This window comes from Corapipo altera, unplaced genomic scaffold, assembly GCF_003945725.1.
Source record: "Corapipo altera isolate COAL_440 unplaced genomic scaffold, ASM394572v1 49, whole genome shotgun sequence".
Lineage (NCBI taxonomy): Eukaryota > Metazoa > Chordata > Aves > Passeriformes > Pipridae > Corapipo > Corapipo altera.
The window spans coordinates 8,560,334-8,580,454 of record NW_020884879.1 but is presented as its reverse complement, the minus strand read 5'-3'; the positions used below and the strand labels follow the sequence as shown (position 1 = coordinate 8,580,454).

The 20,121-nt window shown below is 36.4% G+C and overlaps 1 protein-coding gene across 4 annotated transcripts in view; it reads left to right on the top strand.

Annotated features, from left to right (window-relative positions):
* The window catches only part of PCMTD1 (protein-L-isoaspartate (D-aspartate) O-methyltransferase domain containing 1), a 43,339-nt gene extending 26,760 nt beyond the window's left edge, over positions 1 to 16,579 (top strand). For 3 of the 4 annotated variants that reach the window (XM_027638728.1, XM_027638727.1, XM_027638725.1), the window contains exons 4-6: positions 8,800 to 8,971; positions 10,561 to 10,684; positions 13,893 to 16,579. In XM_027638728.1, coding sequence (XP_027494529.1) covers positions 8,800 to 8,971; positions 10,561 to 10,684; positions 13,893 to 14,263 — 667 coding nt within the window. In that variant the 3' untranslated portion in view covers positions 14,264 to 16,579. The remainder of the gene's footprint in view (positions 1 to 8,799; positions 8,972 to 10,560; positions 10,685 to 13,892) is intronic. The other variant, XM_027638726.1, reaches the window with a different exon arrangement.
* Positions 16,580 to 20,121: the final 3,542 nt, after the last annotated feature.

The following is a 20,121-nucleotide window of genomic DNA, read 5'->3' as shown; positions in this document are numbered from 1 at the left end:
TTATGGGTGAAACTTCTTTCTGAAGTCCTGTGGTAGACTGTCTTGGCATTAAAGGAATAGTAAGCTTAATCTTCCATCAGAATATTTGTCTTCATTGAAATTTAAGGCTCATGGTAAGACTCTGAAGGCTCACCTTTTTAATTAAAGTAGATTTGAAAGGCAAAGTTCATAGTATACACACAGAAAAGTAAAGCTTCCTACCGCTCAGCTGGCTACTGATTGCAGTAAAATCTAAGTGGGAAAAGCAAACTGTCTCCAAAACTCACAGCTTTCTTGGCTCAAATCATACTGATAACTTAGTTTCAAATAGTGTAAATAATGCTTTAATGTAAATTCTTGTTCAGGTTTAATCTTGCTGGGGCAACATGGACTACAAGAAGCCTCTAAAAATCCCGATTGCATCTGTCCTTACCTAAGGAGGAACTAAAAGTTCTTGCCCTCTCAGAACCACACATAAAATGTATTTTCAAAATAAATCCCATGGTGGACACTGCCTTTTTTTGGAAGTCTCTCATTGCTACAGGTTTTGATAGTATTTAGAATTTTTGGTACGTTAAAACAAGTTATGACAACACTTGATGCATGGTTCCTATAAAAGCTGTTGCTTCACAAAACCCCACAGTGTAAAATATGAGTATTTCAACCTGTAAAACCATTTTTCTGCTTCAGTAAAAAAAAAAAAAAAGGAAATATCTTCTGGTTTTTGTAAACAGACAAATCATTTTCCAGGTTTTTATCGATGGATGTACTAGGACCTTGACAATAAACTGAAGTGACAGAAATTTTTTTTCTTGCTTCCCTGTTCCTGTTAACTGTTCTTAAAATTATCTGTGGAATTGATAAAAAGTGTTCTTTCAATATAATTTTTAATTATACCACCAAGGTTTAGATACAATATCTAATGACATTTAAATTTTGTAAACCAGTGTTGAAGGGAGAATGACATTAATCAAGCATTTATAGGAACCAGTGTTTGACTTTTTCTTCAGAACTAATTGAATAATGAGTTTTGGTCTACTCAGTGAAACTGATGAGAAGATCAGAAATTTTAAACAAGATGGCTCAGAAGAACCAAGACAATTTTATTCAGAGATGGAAATGACAAATACAAGAGATACCAATTTCTCACTGTCCCTACAGCATTGCTTGGAAGCTGAAAAAAATGTTTAAGGAAAAAATTATTGAATAAATATTTTAACAACATTACTTTTGGCTATTACTGTAATGATTAAAATTACTATTGCAATTGGATGCAAGGGGCTTAAAGTCTATAATGACAGCTTTCCAATTAATACTTGGGTTTAATTTTTGTAGTGTACATGCAAAAGGTGTCAACAATAGTAGGTGAAATGTGGGTAACTTTCCAACAAAACATGCTAGAAATAGATAAACATGTGTTTATACATGAACCAAAGACTAATTTACAGAACTTGAAAAAATATTTAACTGAGATGAACAATGAAGAAAGAAAAATAGAGAAAATGTAGAAAGAGCTTACCATCTTGCCCTGCTATTGCCTCACTTCATAGGAAAAGAATTAACAGTCTTTAAAAATTTTTTTCTATTAGCTGGTGCAGGTTTTAAGTTTCGTAGCTCGTGATTTAATCTTAAATAGACATCACTGAGGGGATATATCATGGAAAGTATTTATGGGGAAACACATGGAAAAACCTTTTCCTGCAATATGTAAGAAGCACCTTTAAATCTGATTCATTTTAGCTCTAAAGCACTCTTGCAGTCAAGTAAAATAAGAAAGGCTAATGAGCCATAGGAATCTGAGAGTATTCCATGCTGTTGCATGTTCTTGTGGCATGTTATATCACACAAAGCCATGTGAATATTGCCCTTCATCTGTTGTTTTCAAAAAATTTGTTTTAAAACCTGAAAAATTGACTAAATTATCTGAAAACTTCTTCAAAGCTTCTTGCAGTTGAATGCGTTAGTGTTTAAACAGGTTCTAGGAATACCTGGAGTAAGATTACTGATTTATGGAATTATTGTTTGTTATAAGAGAAGCTCTGAGAATGTCTTTTTAATGCAAGTGGACAAAGAAGCCACACCTTTCTAGATTAAATGGTACAGCTTTACAGTCTGTGTCTTCGAATAACCAGAAGAACTTACTTTGTAACTGCTGTAGCTCTATAGACCAGATTTTGGTTTTGTTTCTTATTCTTTTCACCGACAAATCTGCCAGAACTGGTGGTTTTTATTTCCTTCTTTACTCCCATCTTCCAGCATCCTGAAGAGTATGTTTTTGGAAAGTACAGACAGCAGTATATTAGAATTAGGACAACAGTGTGTTAGTATAGGACAAAAGTAAATGTTACTTCCTCGTCATAGAAACAAAAATTGTTTAATGTTTTATCACATATTTTCAGACTCTACGTATTGTGCACATTAATTGCAATGTCTGGTTATTATTGTATTTGATGGTTTAAGGGGAGTTTGATATAAAGTTAATTCCATGAGTTCTTATGCTGGATTTACTATTCTGGTTTGGAATATGTATTAAAATACGTTATGGTTTGGTTTTTTTTTTCCACAAAGAGTTATGTGTGAAATTCTTTGTTCTAATATGGTGTCACTGTAGTTCAAATGACAAATGTTAACAACTTACCAGCCTTTTCTTATACATCATTAAAGCTGAACAGTAGTCCTTTGTGCACTAAATTTAAATAAATTTAAATAAATTTCCTATTAGAAGGGAATTACTTGAAGCAACTTGATGGTACTGAATGAGATGTCAGGATTTTTAGAGGGTTTGAGTTGACCAGCTAAAGGAAATGAGTGTGGATGGGAAAGGAGCATACTAAATTCATACTGAAATGGATTTTCTTTCTGTAAGGGCTGTGAGCAGCAAGCTGAGAGAGATGAGTGTGTTTAGTTAATGTAGGAATAGGCAGAAGTGTACTGATGGCCTGATATGAGTGTAGTAGTTGAGAGGTGTAAAATGTACCAAGAATGGTGCTGGTTTTAACAAGTAATTTAGTTCTTCTCTTAGCAAAGGACAGGTATAAGTAGTTTTAATGGTTCCACAGTATTGCTTTTTTAAGCATCTTGTAATGTTTTATTGTTTTCTTCAGATACAAATCTGTGAATGCTGACAGTTTGGTTTTTTTTTTCTGTTCTAATTACTTAATATTTTTCTCCCCAACTTTATTGAACTTGTTCCTTTTTAAAGAATCAAGTATATTTACCACTTAAAAGCAAAAAAGGAGACAATTCGTGTGTACTTGCACCCAGTTTCATCTTCAAGAGACATCAGGATAACGTCCTGTATTCATGAAGGTTGTATAAGTAGAAGAACTTAGCCCAAGAAGCATCCTGTACATATTCAGAGCTGGAAGTAATTAAAGGTAGTGAGTGGGTGTCGTAGTAGGACCAACCAGTTAATCCCCTTGTAAGGAAATTCCTGCTATTAGGGTAGGTTACTGTACTGTACTGGTTTTTTAATTAATATTTTACTATGACACAGATACTAGATTGGTGGATATGGATACAAGAGCAACAAACTCAATTCTTTGCTGTGTTTTTAATGGTTATTAATGTTATTACAGTAATAATACTTTATTGTGTTGATAGCTATAGGGAATTAAATCATGGACAGTTACAATCTATTACTTGATCATTTTCTTAAGTTTCTGCAGCAAAGGCACAAATTCACTTTAAATTCTACAGATTTATTTTTACATTTATCTGGAAGAAAAGTACTTTGGCTGTGTTGACTGTGAACTCAAGATGCCCATCCAGTGGAAAAAAAGGAAAGGTGGAAGCAGATGGTCAGCAGATGTTTTAAACGCTTGAAACTGCTTGGTTATCTTGGGCCATTGCTACGTGTGATCTGTGTGCTTAATTTTTTTCTATGGCAAGTGCTCATTTGAACAGATTTTCTATTGCTATATTATCTCTAATGGGAACTTAATTTCTGTTCTGTTGGCTGTTGGTTCACTTGTAATCAAGATACCATATTCAACTGAAGAACCTGATGTCACTAAAACTTCTCCAGGTTGTTCCAGCACTTTTTTTTCCCTTTCTTTTGGTATCTGATGCATGAAATTAGAGGGGTTTTTTTGTGTTATCAGTATAATGCTTGTGTAAAGCCACCCTTTGGTAGAGGTGAACAAATGGTAAAGACCACTTGGCATTTCTTAGTTTCATTTCAGCTTGGAAACAAACAAAAGATTTAAGTGAGATATTACCTCATCTTGATAGGTATCTTATCTGTTTATCAATACTACATGTTAAAGCATTAAGAATTTTGTTTTTGTCAATACCATTAATACAATATAACCCTGTGTAACACAGAACGTAATGTAATCTGTAATAGTTTTACATAATTTCCTGATCAATTAATGGGGTCTTTTATACTTGAGTAGAACCAAACTAAACTTAACTTTTTAAAAAAAATTATTTGGGCAAGTTAGTAGAAACAATTTTGAAAATTATACTTCAGTCTGTGTTTGAAGGTCATCACAAATCACTGGATTAGGGAAATATGAGAAGATGGTACATGCCTTTACCAGGTCTTTATGATTCAGAGGTGCATGTATATTTGTCAAATCGGAATTGTCTTAAGATTCAGGGCACTGGGATAGAGTCTTGCTGCATCACTAGATTTACGTTACATGGAAGTAGTAATATTCACTGTTGTATGACATGAGTAGGTTTGACAAATCCATGATACTCTAGTAACTAGGAACTCAGTATGCTTTTATTTCTGGTATTTTGTTACTTCTCATGCCATAACACATGAAGCAGTTGGTTCTGTGAGAAGCATAAATGAAGAGGGGTTGTTTTTTGAACAATCACTTTGCTATTACCAGAGACAATTTATAAGTTTTTCCTCCCATTTTTTCTACCTACTTTTAGCTTTTTGGGTAACCTGAACTGCCTATGCTAGTATGCAGGCTAGCTGGGTGTGAGCATTGCATGGCCAGGGGAGCTGAGTAGACCTCTTTGTTCATCTGACATGGTTTGAAGAGGTGTCTTCAGGAATTACATGTAACTTAGTCCACACAGTGTTTAGGTTTGCTGTGGGAAATGAGTCTGTCAGGAACCACCAACTGTGACAAACGAGGTCGAAACTAGCTGAAAAACGTAGATAGAGGAAGAAGGTCTTTTTTGAAGTAAATGAACTAATAAATAAATGGCTGTTTTGGTCATGAGCTTTTCGTCTCCACAAAGTTGTGCTAAGAACATGGAGGGAACACAGTCCAGCCACTTCAAAGTGCATGTAGATAGTCAATCTGTAGTACTTAACCCACTTCATTCCTATAAGTGTGTATTAGGAAGTTGCTTCTGTGTCTTTATTTGTACTTTGTGCCCTTCTGGTTGTAAGGCATGGAACTAAATGAGAAATTCTCCTTGGCTTTTATTACATTTGTAAAGACAACTGTGGATTTTAATCCACAACTCACAGAATATTTTGTGTCTGGGGAACGTTTTGGGGAGCTTTGTTTTTTCTTGTATTATGATTCCTTGGAGAGTTTTTGTTCTTCCTTGTTTTAAGAGGGTCTAACCACTGGCTTCATGAGCTTTTAGGGTGGTGTCATGGTTTGAGAGCTCAAAAATCCAATTCTCTAGTCCAGGTCCCCTTCCCACATCTCAACCCAGTATGAGATGGGTTTTCCAGACACCACACGAGACTCAAAATGGGGGGAAGGGATTATATATTACAATGACTGCACAAATAAATACTACAATACATTATATACAATCTCTACCATGAGATAAGTATTTACAATGGATCAAATCTCTTCTCCCCTCCAAATAAAAGTCCAGGAGGGAAGAAGGAAAAGATCCCTTTCCACTCTCAGAACAGCAGTCTCTCTCTCTAGGGCAGCAGCTTATCTTCTTCTCATGCAGGAGCTGTAGCTGGATCTCTGCCAGTACACACGAGGGGGTATCCAAGCCCCCTTGGCCACTCGTCTCCAAGCCAGGGTCTTCTTCCCTGGGCTACGTTCACCCAGACAAGGTCGTCTCACCACGGTCATATCACAAAGCTCAGGGGTCTTTGTGATGGTCTGTATCTTCGGGGGATTCAAGTCCCTTTGCAGAGCTCTGTGCTCTATCTCAAGCAGTGGGGGCAGGGGGCAAGGTCACCCTCCGCATTCTTCTCGGAGCTTTTTCAGCTCCTCTCTGTAGTGCATGTTGCATCTTAGGACTTCCATCCAGTAGGAGTCCACCACCCCAACTTAAGAGGGGTCTCAAAAGGGTTTTGGGCGGTCTGGTTCAGTTCTTACCCCCAAAACTCTGTGTAGAGCTTAGTCCTGCTCTCTCTCTCTCTCTCTCTCTTCATTAGACATTGCTGTGTCTTCTTGCCTGGCTGCAAGCGGCCTCTGCTGCTTTCTTATCTCTTCTGGCTCTCTGCCACTGTTTCTTCGGTCAGTGCAGTTCTGCTGCTGCTGCTCACAGTGAACAAACATCCCCCAACTCTTAGCTACAGATACTTAGCCCAGTCTAACACTGTTCCAAGTCTCTGTAGCCCCCCTGCCAGGGGCTGGGGGGGCCCAGAGGCCCCAAGGGGCTCCAAGCCCCTTCCTTGTGGCTTTCACAACATGGCTACCTCTTCAACAACAAAACTACAACTACCTTCTCTTCCGTTCTGCTTGTGATGTGTTTGTGTTTTGGAGAAGGGCTCATTGGGTAAAACCTCAAAACTTCAAGGGTCACCACCCCCTGGGGTTTTACCATTTTATAACTGCAGGGGGAAAACTGTTTCCCCCCACCACAGGTGGTGTCTAGTAGAGAAAATAGTTTGTGGTTATCTGGTAATAAACTTGGTGGTTTTTAGGGGAGCATTCTGATATCAGAAGTTGTGAAAGCTGTGGGGTTAGGCAGGCAGGCTGTCTTATTTTTCTAAAACTGTCTTGAGATTTAAAACTGCATTTTAGAAGAGTACCATATTCATTTTCTCCCTGCCCCCTCACCCCTTTCCTGTTTTACTTTTGAAGCCTACAGGGGTAATTTGCTCAAACCTTCAAATTAATTGATGTGGTGATGCTTGATTTAAACTGTAGGCAACCTGAAATGAAAGCTATATCAGGAACTGCCTGATTGACCTGTAGGTAGAATGTAGAAAATATAGGAAAACACATGGTAGTCCCAAGTGCTTAAAAAATGACATTGCTTCTTCAGCAAAGTAATCAATGCCTTGGATTTCTTTTTCTTCCCAGCATTTAAGTTTACCTAATGTATTTCTGCATCTTTGTGTTAATCTGAAATCACTTCAACCATAGTTCAGGCTGGGCTAGCATTCCAGTTGTGTGCAATAAGGCAGTTTATCTCCACTCCCCTCCCTCTCCCTTTTTTCTTTTTAATCTACTTGTGTTGTCTGCAACTTTCTTTTTTTTCTCTGGATTTGGAAAAGTAAATAACGTTATGGACAGTTGACTGTAAGCAGTACATGTGAGAGAGAGCTATGCAATAATTGGTAAAGGATTCTGGGATCTATCTGTGCCTAGTCAAAGAAGGAAGCGTTGCATTAGTTTCAAGGTCAAGCATCCCATCTTGGGGGGAAAAACACACTAGCAGCAAAAACTTAAACTTCCTGATTTGTTAATGGTAACGTTCTAGATCAGAAAGTCAGCCAAGCCTCACAGGGTTCATCCTTAAGCAGTGAAAGCTGCCAACTTTCACTGTAACTGAAGAAATATTGATTTGAATGTTGTCAGGTGTTGTACTGGGATTTGCTAATGCTAGCCAAGCCAAAAAAAAATTATTTTCCATTGACAGTCAGCTATAAAGTTCATAAAATGGCTATGTGTATTGCATGTTTTTAGAAAAATTCGTTCCTTCGGGATGATGTTTGAGATGCATTGGACTTTAGTGCTGCCAGATGAAGTTTATGAACTTCTTCATGTAACAACAAGAGTATTAGGTTTTATGTAATCTTTTTTTTCAAAGAAAACCGTAAATCCTTTCTATGAGCTACTTTGTAACCTCTCAAATGTGCTTGGGGAAGACATAAAGTTATTAATTGAAGGAATTTTTTTACAAAGTAGTAAGTTTTATTATGGTGTTAACAGCTGAAGCAGTAACATGCTGCAGAGATTTAAAAAAAATCAGAAAATAAGTGTTGTGGAAAATATATGCAGCTTTAGCTATGGAGTACTGTCCTGTACGTTTTTCCTTTGGTATTTTATACAGTGACAAAAGAGTTAGGTGTACTAAAAAGGAGTTATACAGCTTTCATTTGCTAATGAAAATGAGAACAGATGCTTCTGAGATAATGAATCTCTTTCTGCTTTGCCTGTGGTCAAAAAATGTCAGATTTTTCCATTAAATTCCTTTTTGGGGTAAAGTGGATTTGGGCTCAAGGTGAAAAATTTGGAGGTAGAGGAAAATGAGTTTTTAAAAAGCCTAACTTATAAAAAATGGAGGTGAGATAATAGGAAATGAAACTTTTCAATGTTTATTCAACAGCCTGGATATCTCACATTGTTGATAATTACTATTTTAATGGCACTTTTACCATATGACTTAAGATTTCTGTGGACAAAGCTATTTCCTTGTAGTTAGGAAGGTGATGCTTTGAGACCTTTCCTGTGTTGCATAATACGTAATTATATAACTGCTTAAGAACTTTTTTTTGGTGGTCTCTGATGTGGCAGGAAAAACCAGATTGTTTTCAAATTAGTACTGTCTTAATGCAGAATTTTCAAGTATGTATTTTAATCTTTCTTTATGATACAAGGGAAGATATGAAAAGTATTTTTCTGTCTTTATCTGGAGTGACTTTTCTTAAAAATCCTGATTTGAAATGTGTCCCCTCTTTGTTTTTTTTCTTCTTCCTCTTAGATTTGAGTTCTGTGAACCTGCCTTTGTGGTTGGTAATTGTTTGGAAATAGCCTCAGACAGTCATCAGTATGACCGGATTTACTGTGGAGCTGGAGTCCAGAAAGACCATGAAAACTACATGAAAATTTTATTGAAAGTTGGAGGCATTTTAGTAATGCCTATAGAAGATCAGGTGACTTAGTGACAATTTACCCTTTTAATCTTCTAGTATGAGAACTATATATTTAAGGAATATATAATTTAAGGAATGCTTTTAAATGTATATTTGACTAAGTTAATGTTCAACTAATAATACCTTGATTCAGTGTATTGTTGCAGTTAAGCAGATATTAATCTTTTTAATGAAGTCTTGAACTTTTCTGTTAAATGTGTAGGAAAGCATCAATATCCTGCTTCTAACAAAGTCTGTTTCATACTATTTCCTGTATATTACATCAGTCTCAGAACTGCTTTGAAATCTCTCTGCCACACAGACATTTTTAGTCAGTACTTCAAAACAAAGAAACCACCCTCTAAACCAGGAGAATTCATTTCAGAGAAATACACAGTAACTATGATAAGTGGGAGATTGTAAGGGGAGGAAAAAAAAAAAGAAGAAAAAAATATTACTTTATTTCCATTAGTTTTCAGTGTTGCTTTTCCATGTTAGATATAACGATTTTCAGACAGGTGTATTATTTAATAATGCTTCGCACTTTTATCACTTTTCATCCTTAGACCTCAAAAGGCTTTACAAAGGTAAGTATTATTCTCCCTGTTTTACTAGTAGGAAATTGAGAAAGGACAGATCATGTGACTTGATAGCCTCCTAAATGCAGATAATTACTAAAATGCTTGTTGATAAACATGCTAGTTACTTTACTTTCCAGAAGGAGTTACCACATTATCTATCTGCTTACTTAAAATACCAAAGGGATTTAAGCATAGCCTGCATGATTCAGTTCCATAAATACTTTATTTCATTATTCATTTGACTAAGATACTGTCAAGTGAAATTGATGGAATCCAACTTAAAAGTAGTCACAATCTATTTAAAAAAAAAATTGAGTGTGTGACTACTTCTACCTTACCTACAAATGGATAGGGACTTAGAGCATGTAAAGTGTGAGGAGCAGTTGAAAGACCTGGGTTAACCTAGCCTGCAGAGACACAGCTAAGTGAATTTTTAATTCCTGATTTGGCTTCCTGAAGGGGTGGAGAATTTGCCTGGTAGGCAGAAGTCCAGTTCTCCTCACAGGTGCAGAGCATACTGGAAGGCTGTTACAAATGGCAGCAAAGGAGCTTTCTGTCTGCAGGAAAGGAAAACAGCTTTTCATAACGACAGTGGTTGAACACTACAGCAGGTTGCCTAGACAGGTTAGGGAATCTCAGTACTAGATCTGTTTTAACTTAGTTGGAAAAGCTGCTGATTTAACTTTAAAGTTGGCTTTGTTCAAGGAGTAGGTAGGACTCCAGAGGCTGCTTACAATCTAAAGTATTAAAGTATTCTTTGATCTTTTGGAAAAATGAGAGAAAGCAAAACTTACCTTGGGCCTTAGTTTTCCAACTGCGTCTCTTTCCATTATCAAAGAGCCTTATTCATTACTCTAGTAACCAGGTAATATTTCAAGGAGTATCAGAGTCCTTTCTGTTAATGAAACAGCCCTAATAATTTAATTTTTAACCAAAACAAAACAGCAGTGTGTTTGAACACCAATCTGAATAGTATTGAATATGCCAAAACTGTAACCACTGATTTATTTTGGTTTTGTTTTTATGCAGCTAACACAAATCTTAAGAACAGGACAGAACACCTGGGAAAGTAAAAATATCCTTGCTGTTTCATTTGCTCCACTAGTGCAACCAAACAGAAATGACAACGGCAAACATGACACTGTGGGACTGCGTAAGTGTCTTCTGTGCTCACTCCCTTTGGCTTGAATGGTTGTTACAGTGCCTGATGGTGGAAGTCTGGAAGTTGAGATACTATGCTATAGAGACATACAGTTTAGGAAACCAGTAGCTCACTGATATGTTTTCGTGCTCCCAGTGCATGTTCTGCGTTCCCAGTTCTGTGTTGCTAAATGACTAATATCCTGATCCAATAAATGATACAATGGTCCCAGTTTGTTTCTGTGACCTTCTTTTCCTTTTAGGTTCAGCTTCTCTATTATAGCAAGGTATAGATAAAATAGTAAGCTAATATTAGGCCTGTCATAGTCCTAACTTTCTCAGGGTCTACCAGAAAAAAAAAACATTTTCTCTTCTCCCTGAAATGGAAGGAAGAGGTCTAAACTACAGCTGTGTATGATAGAATACTAATAACCTGAGTGTGTTTGTGTCTGTCTGCAACAGATATAGTTGTGCCTGTATCTGTATGTCATTAGTCATGGGAGTTGGCTTTCTAGCTGCAATGCTTTGAGTAGAGGTAATAAAGATATTTAGAAAGTCTCTGAAAGTATACGAGTTGCCAAGGTGGTAAGATGGGATGATAAGGGGAAGGGGAAAACCATGGTAGAGAAAGGTGTAAAGTTGAAATTTTCTATCTGAGTAGTCAGGGCTAGGAGTAGAATAATAATGCTGAGCATGTGGGGACTTAAATAAACCTGACAAAGAGCCTAGGAGATGACATCTTTACTCTCCTGTTTTGTCCTGTTAACAAATAACCAAAGGGAACTGTCCCCTTTGCATGTTTCTTGCCTCCTGTGCATATGTTTTAACTGTATAAGCCCTTCAGGAGTCCAGGTTGTCCTATCAGGTTGCATTGCCTGTAACTGCTGATCTGGCTATTAATTTTGAGACTGTGTGTGAGCTTGCCTAAGGATAGTTCCTTATTACAGTTACCTTTACTTTTTTTTGCACAAAGTATAGAAGATCTTCTCCTTTATGTAATCTGTTCCTTTGCAGGAATAATTAATTTTGGTTGTTTTAACACTTGTTTTTTTGAGACCTCAAAAGTAATTTTCTGACATAACCTTGTTAATACAAGATTATTTTTTTCCTCTGTTCCATCCATAGTAGATAGGCTGTATCATGTCTTACAGCAAAATACAGAGGTGGGTAGTCAAACACTGGTCTTACTATGATTTTATACATATAATATGTGTAATAATATATACGTATAACTCCCTAGAACAGAAGAGAGTTTCTGCCACCATTACTAAATTTTCAGAATGAAACTACTGAAGACCATGAGATTTCAGAGCTGAACAGTAGTACAATATTATGTTATAATTTCAAACAAAAGTGAGTTGTATTTCTTGATCAGTTTGGCTTAAATGCTTGAATATCTGTGGAACTTAATTCTGTTATTTGAGTCTTCCCTAGGTACTCTCCTGAGTACTTCTGTATTCAGATTTTCTATTACCCTGAATAGGAAAATTTTATGACTGCCTCACTGAAGGACTTCTTAACTGTCCTTCCTTCCCCTTGAGCCTTTTTTTTTTTTTTAATACAGCAAGTCTTAAGCTTTCTAGAAGTTAATTTTTTTTATGCTACCTCTGTGTGTCTCTGGGACTTCTGAACAGAAGGGCAGGAGCTTTAGGCTTTGACTTAATTTATGAAATATGAATTGCTGGTAGTTACTGATTATAGGTTATGATCTTGAATGTGACTGTGAGGAGCTTAGTTTGTCTTTAAACCTTTTTAGATGCTGTTGTCTTCAGAATAAAATAGAATATAGTCATGCATAACTAGCACTAAAAATAATCTGGTTGTTTTATGTTACTTTACAGGATAAGAAAGCTGAGTGCATACTGCTTTTACACCTTTTTCAGAATGCAGTGCTTCAAAATTTTATTCCATCCTCTTTTGAAGGAAATATTTTTTTCCTTCTGATTTTATGAAGTCTCTCTTAACACAATTCTGTATTTCGGCCGAATGCCTTCTGGTCCATTTCTTCAACTTTACATACCTTCTGCTTGCATTTATTATAATTGGCTTACAGTCTGCAACCCCTGAACTTATAAATGTGATCTGAATGGTTAGTTAGATAGGGTTTTGTTCTTGAATTTTGGGATTCTTGAATTTCTTTTATATGAAAGAGATGGGGCTTGTTTGGTAGTTTGGTTTTTTTGTTTGTTTGGGATCTTTTGTTTGATGTGTTTTTTGGTTGGTTTGTTTTCTTTTGGCATTACCTGACGTCAATATTACCAGTCCTAAATGTTCTTTCTGTCTCAGCTAAAACGATCAGCCTGCAATTGAAGTCAGTGTATGAAACAATAGGTTTTGTTTGAACTACATCAGAACTTTTTTTTTTAAGCTGAATGGAATATTTGGAAGTGTAATTTTCAAAATGATTTCTTCACTGACTTTTAGTCTCCATTAATTTTATGCTAATTTGTACAGGAAGAGATGTGACAAGCAAGAAAGTTGAACAGGCTGCAGCTTTGGTTGATGTGCTTTTTGGGGTTTACTTTCCTTGGAATTAGCCATCCGTAGCTCATCTAGAGCAGGCATCCACTAGCCCAGCAACACTTTGTCATCACCTGCCTGTCTGTCATTGGAAAACACTAGGCTTTGGGCTTTTTTCTTACTTGTTTCTTTTTTTTGTTGTTTTGTTTTTCTTCTTCAGGAATTCAGTAATTCTGATTCCTTTTCTGCTGCAAAGATACAGGTGACTTATGTGGTTGGTCAGCTGTGGAGTACTCATGTCCCTCCCTCATCAGTTAGATTCAGTAGGAAGGGGGAAAAGCATAGTGAGTGGAAGGAGGAGACAGAAGAAATGCACTTGCCTAAACAAGTGTGACACAGGGGTAGAAATTGTTTTCCTACTGCAGGATCTTAACAGTAGGAAAGTAGGTGCCAAGACTTGCCAGGTGCTAAAAGGTGACAGTATTTGTTGTTTGATGTCTTAAATTTATTTTAATAATCTGTTCATGCTTTCTACTTCTCTTACACATCTGTCAAAAGACTTCTTTGTTTCTTGGACTGTGACGCAGGGTTTGTCAAGGTGGCTCTATCCACCCTTGTTTTATTTGCATTTTGTATCACGTACTAAAATTGCAGTTGTTTTTGAGTGTTAGTCTTACTGCCTTGCAACTAATGTTTTGGGTTTTTTTTTTTTTGCTAGAGGGAGATTTCACGTAGTATAACTTACTTTTCTTTCATTTTAGCTCCGTGTGCTGTTAGAAACCTCCAGGACCTAGCTCGAATATATATCAGACGCACTCTTAGAAACTTCATAAACGAGGAGATGAAAGCCAAGGGTATTGCTCAGAAGGCTCCTCCAAAACGCAAACGCAGGAGATGTCGTAGACGCAGGATTAACACCTATGTGTTTGTTGGTAATCAGCTAATTCCTCAGCCTGTAGACAGTGAAGAAGATGAAAGAATGGAAGATGATAGCAAAGAGGAGGAGGATAAAGATCACAGTGAGGCCTTGAAGCCAGAAGAGCCTCCTCGAAATCTATTGAGAGAAAAAATTATGAGTCTACCATTACCTGAATCTTTAAAAGCATACTTGACCTATTACAGAGAAAAATAACTTGTTTTAAGTAGAAATAATGCCTACTGATAGTTCCTTTATTCTTGAAAATGTAGCATTTATTAAGAAGTAGGTGGACAAATTATTATTAGTTTTTCATCAAGACTGAAGTACAGCGATAAGTGGTAACTTGTCTCTATCTTGTCTTTGCTACAAGGAAGACTTGCATTCAACAGTAGAATCCCTTTTTAAAAATCTATTTTCTTTAAATTTTGAAAATGCTGTTTTAACTCTGATAGAAATATATATTCCATTATGCAACACTAATCAATATTTTGCATGGTAAGTCTTTTTTGATCCCTAACAGATTTGTATTGATAAAAGGATGAGTGAAATTTTATATATGCTAGATAATTGGTTAAAAATGTGCATCTGACTTGATGAACAATTTGTCTGTATTTATTATTATTAGGGAAATTTAAACATGCAGACACTTACCCTCTAATGTCCAAATCAGACCCTTTTGAAGTTTATTTTACTATGGCTTTGTTGCAATCATTATTACTATGTTGGTATAGATGTATTCCAACAACACAAGTGCAATAAATGTATACAGACACTGAATGAGCTGGCTTTAGTGAAATATGAAAATACAAGTTCTGCCATGTCAGATGACCCTGCTACTTCTGCATTAATCTTTTGCCAAAAGATCTTGAGACAATTAACAGCTTCTCTCAGAGCCTTAAAGAAACACCGTATTGAATAAGAAGCAAAGCAATGCTTACTTCAGCTCTGCTTACACTTCACTCCATTCTACACTGTCAGTATTTCTAACTAGAGGCAATTCCTCATTTGTGGGAAGTTTAGGACAGTAAAGTTTGTTTATTTCTACAGCTCACAGTATTGAGTCAAAAAGTTTGGTAATACGAGATTGTAATTTAGATTTCAGTCATCTATATTTACTGCTTTTAAATAGAGATAGAATTTCGACAAAGTTTAGTTTGTATTGCTTATTTGGGATAGCTATAATAGTAGAAGTTAGAATTTGTTCAGCAAATGCACTTTAGTAAGTGAATTTTATACTTAACATGCATCTCCAAGAAGGTAGACTTGTGCTAGCCTATATTTTGTTTCTGAGCATGGCTCTTAGCACAAAAATATTTATAAAATCATATGCATCTTTTGGAAACCTAAGAGTAGCAGTGCAACTGTGGGGACCCACAATAGTGCTGATTTAAATCTTTCTATGATCTTTCCTCTTCTAGTTGTGAAGTTACTTGCAGTTTTCATTTTTAACTTTGCTTTTACCATTTTAATTTCTTCATTCTGTTGTAATATAACCACGAGGGTAAACAGTTTATTAAGAACTTGGCATGATATGCATTAAAAGCCACAATCATTGGAAATGTATACCTGTTGGACCCAATGAAAAACATTCCTATTGAAATATCCCGTATGATACATTTTATAATACTGGTGACTTTTTTTTTTGTGTGTGTAAAAAAATGAACAGAATAATCACATCTTTCTAAAGCAGTAAATATTCTTAATCCAAGTATTTATAACCAACCAGTATTCATATGGTCTAGCAGTCCAATATTGACTTCCAAGTACATTAGCATTTTCTTGCATCTGAGAAGGAAGATAAGACACAATCCCATGACACTGACTCTTTATGGTGCATTTCATGCTGTAGTCCCTGTTTTTTAAGGTACATCATAGTAATGTTTAAATGGAATTTCATGGAGGCCTGTTGTACCAGCATGTGGAGTTAACTTTCCGCAATATATTTACTGTATAAGTAAACAAAGGTATTTGAAATAAATATTCTGACTTTATTTTAAAAGCAGGAAAATCTTATAAGAAATAGTTTTCCGAAATAATGATACTAATAAAGTAATTGTGATGCTTCAGCTATAAGAATTGAACATAATATTGTTTTAAATGGGTTATTTTAGATGGAGGTTAAATAATCTAAAGTTTGAGATGTTTGTCTCTCCTTTTCTTGGAATCTACATCCATAAGCTCAAGAGTATGAGATTACTAAATATTACTTAAGTACTTTAAGGACTTTATACAGGATGCTTTTTGAAAATAAATTTCTGCATTCTTTCACGCCTGTATACTTGGAAAAATGGACAGTGGATGACTTGTCATGATTCTTCAGTATGTAAGGTTTTTTTTTTTTGGATTCACTGAAAGAGAATGTTTCTTCTGTGTTTTATATGTGGATTTATTTTACACTCTTGAATTTATATTTACATAAATAAAAAGGTAGAAACACAAAATTAATTAAAACTTAATTTTTGCCATCTCACTTGATGATGGGGACATTGTTGCAATAAAATGTTTTTTTGTGGTTTCTGCTTGCTTGAATTTCTGTCTTTCTGTGGAAGTATTTTGAGTTATTTGGAAATTCAGGTAACAGTTTGTTCATAAGTAGGTCAATTACCTTTTAATAAAGGCTATTCTTGAATTTCAGAAATACACCTTCTTGCTAAATTTTGAATTTTTGCAAAGGTTGAAAGATGAGATGTTACTCATGACACAGGAAAGCTATTTTGGGCCCATCACTACTTTTGAAGTACTTATATGGAGAGTTTCCGCTGGAGAGCCCAGAAGCAAAAATTGAGCTATATACTAAAGAACAGTTTCGTGGCTTGTTTTTTGTTTTTTTTTCCAAACATTGGTGTTTTTTCATCCTCAGCTGAGCAGCTCTCTGGGTCAAAATAAATAAGGAAAACTTGGAGGTAAAAGCTACAAGGGTGGTGAGCAACTAGCGAGTCTCACTTCCTTCTGAAACTCCCTCTTGTTGCAGTCTTATTTTATGACGAGTTAGAGGAAAGGTACCAGGTGGGTAGGCTGGGCTGACGAGCAGTGCTGTAATTGTGGTCACTGCAAGGAAATATGGGATGAATTGCAACTTCCAGGGGATTTTATCTTCTTTGGTCTGGAGGAGCACCCAAGATCAGTGCAGTCTTTTCAGACGACCTGAATTTTTGATCCCGTGTCATTCAGGAAAATCTCAGCAGGTGCCTCCCGAAAAGCTCGAAAGCAGTTTTCATTGAAATGAACCTGAACAGCTCTGTTCAGCTGAGCACTGTCTGTTGCTTGTTCAGATGCTGGCAACTTAGTCTCTTTGTTTGGGGTTTTTTTATCCTCTAATTTTTTTTCTCTAAACTACTTTAAGTGCATCATTACCTGTCAGCTTGAAAACAAATAGGGAGTGTTATCAAATATGCTGTGTTCTGATTAAAGCTGTTTTAACTCATTAAATATTAATCTGTATCTCCTCAAGAGCTTCTCCTTCCGTCATTCATGTAATTGAGTAAAACTGAAGGCTTTGTGTGATTTACTAATCAATTATAAAAGATAAAGGACCTGTGTGCTGTGTTCTTCTTAGAGGTGTATACTGAATTTCACTTTAATGAGCTGCTACTTATTTTGACAACACTTGAATCATGTATGAGATGTTTTCCATGAACTTGTTCTGAGAAGGTCACTGGAGTGTAACTGGAACAGTGAGGCTTTACAGATGTGTGTTTCTTGAGATCTTTTAGCAAAATTAACTTCAGTAAAATCTGGATGGCTGACTTGACAAATGCCTGCCTCTTTGTGCTTCTGTAGCTTCGCAGTGTTCAACTTGTTGAGTTACTCTGTTCAAGTAAAGCTGGCTTGTTTAGCCCCAGGCTTGCACCGTGTTTATGGTCAATATGAAAGCAAGAATCTAATGCTGATTTATCAGTGCTTTTCAGCGTGATGGTAACATTTTCTTTCTGGAGTCTTCTGATTGTCATCCTTTGTATTCTGTGATGCTTTAAAGAGAATTTTCAGGGGACCTAAGGAAAGTTACATGTCCCTATTAAATCTGTATTCTCTGCTGTGAGCTAGGAGTCTGTGTAATACTTTGCCAGAATATTTTGCAAAATATTTCCATGCCGGAGAGAAGCAGAAGCACTGCAGAAAGCACTGCATTGTTTTCTCTCACTTTTTTTCCATGCATTGGAGACCAGCCATAATAATCATAGGGTGAAGAGTGAACAGAGAGCAAAGCTGTGTGTCTCAGTACATGCTAAATGCTGGCTTTATTTCTTTCTGAGCATTTCCTTGCCAATTTGGTAGCCTTTTAGTCCTGACTGAAAAATAATGTATTGGCGTTTCCTACTGTGCTATCATGGATGATCTCCTTGCAGAGAAATGTTCCTTGCAGCCAGATAAACATACGGAGTTGAATTACAGTTCTTTATTACAGTAATACAATTAAAATTGTAGCAGATACACTTAATTTCTAATCCTTCTCTTGGAGATATGCTCAACCTCCCTTTGTTTCCCGTGAGTGTTAAAACCACAGCTTGCAACTGCTAGGTAACACAGAGTTCTGTGCCTCTGCTGTCTGTGGGTGGAATATTTTGTTGATGTTGCCGGTTCCTTCTCACCCTCCTGAGATCACTTTGGGAATCATTTCTGTGTTGGATAATGTGCTCTTTGCATCTTCCTTCATTGTTCTGCAGCTCCAGTTTGTATTCAGGTTATCTCTATGTGATAAACTGCATATGTTAGATACTATATTTTGTCATCCCTAAAACCAGTTCCATCAGTCTTCAGGTCTGCATTTTTGGCATTTCTGGCTATTCTGGATCTGTGCACAGCTGTGGGATCTCCAGTACAAAGCATGGCCCACATCTTCTTACCTGTCCTGTCTCCTGTGTCCCCGCTTCTCAGGGCCTCTGCTCTCAGACCAGAGCAGCATTTTCTGCACTACAGCATTACGTGAAAATGATAAATACCTTGTTCTGCCAACAGTAATGACATATTACTGTTACCTGTATAAAACTAGGCTTGTACCACACAAAGGTAAACGTGAGTGATAGGTTAACTATCAGGTCAGCTACGGAGGTGGTGAAGTGTTTGTCCTGCCAGGGGCAGTGTCAGTACCATATGTGACAGGGCTACACAAGGATGAAAACAAGCTTTCATATCTCTCTTTCTGACTCAGTAATCAAAAAGCATTTTTTTCAGTGTTGAGACAGGAGCAGGGATAAGGGGAGATGAATAATTTTTACAGGGGAAGTGACTGGTAACTAACCAGTAGTGACAGGTTGGTTTATATAACAAAAAAAATTAGCCACAAAATCTTTCATTTCTGCCACTTCCCAGGTCCGTACAGTTCACAGACTTTGTAAATGTTAGCTTGAAGGGAGATGGTGCTCTGTGTTTTAACCACTTTAAATACTTGATTTTAATCTTTCTAAGTGTATTGTCTTGGCCTTCAGTTTTTCTCTTTACTAACTGGCACAGTGAAGTAGTCAGTAAAGGAAACCCTATAATGCACTGGTTTTGTACTCTTTGCTCCATATCTAACACATTCTCTAACGTTGGCTTTCAGTAATCTGTTAACAGTAGCACCCTTTTTAGATCAGCAGCGTACAAAATTAAGTCTTTTATTTGTGGCACTTTGTATGTTTTAGCTTGTGTTTCTCAAAACTTGACATGTCTGTTTTCTACAAAATAAAAAGGAGTAGATCCTTAAAGGATGCCTTTTTACCTTGCTGAAGAATTTTATCTAAACTGGTGTGTGTGTAATCACGGACACCAAAAGAGGGCAGCATTGCTGTTTGGGAGACTTACAGGCTGGGTGCAGGCAACTGTTAGTAAAGAAATAAAACATCTACATTGCTGTTTTCATAGTGAAATATTTCTCTGAGTAACTTGCTTAGATACATATATATATTTGGAAAATGTCAGAAGAGTCTTTATGATTATTCCAAATAATTTTCTGAATTTTCTGTTTTAGGTGTATAGTATAATAGGGGTTTTTTTCTGGGATGTGCTTCCATGTAATCCGAGACCATTCCAGAACTGATGATGTGGATAAAGCCCTTCATTCATAAACATTCAAGGTACCACGCTGTAAAAGG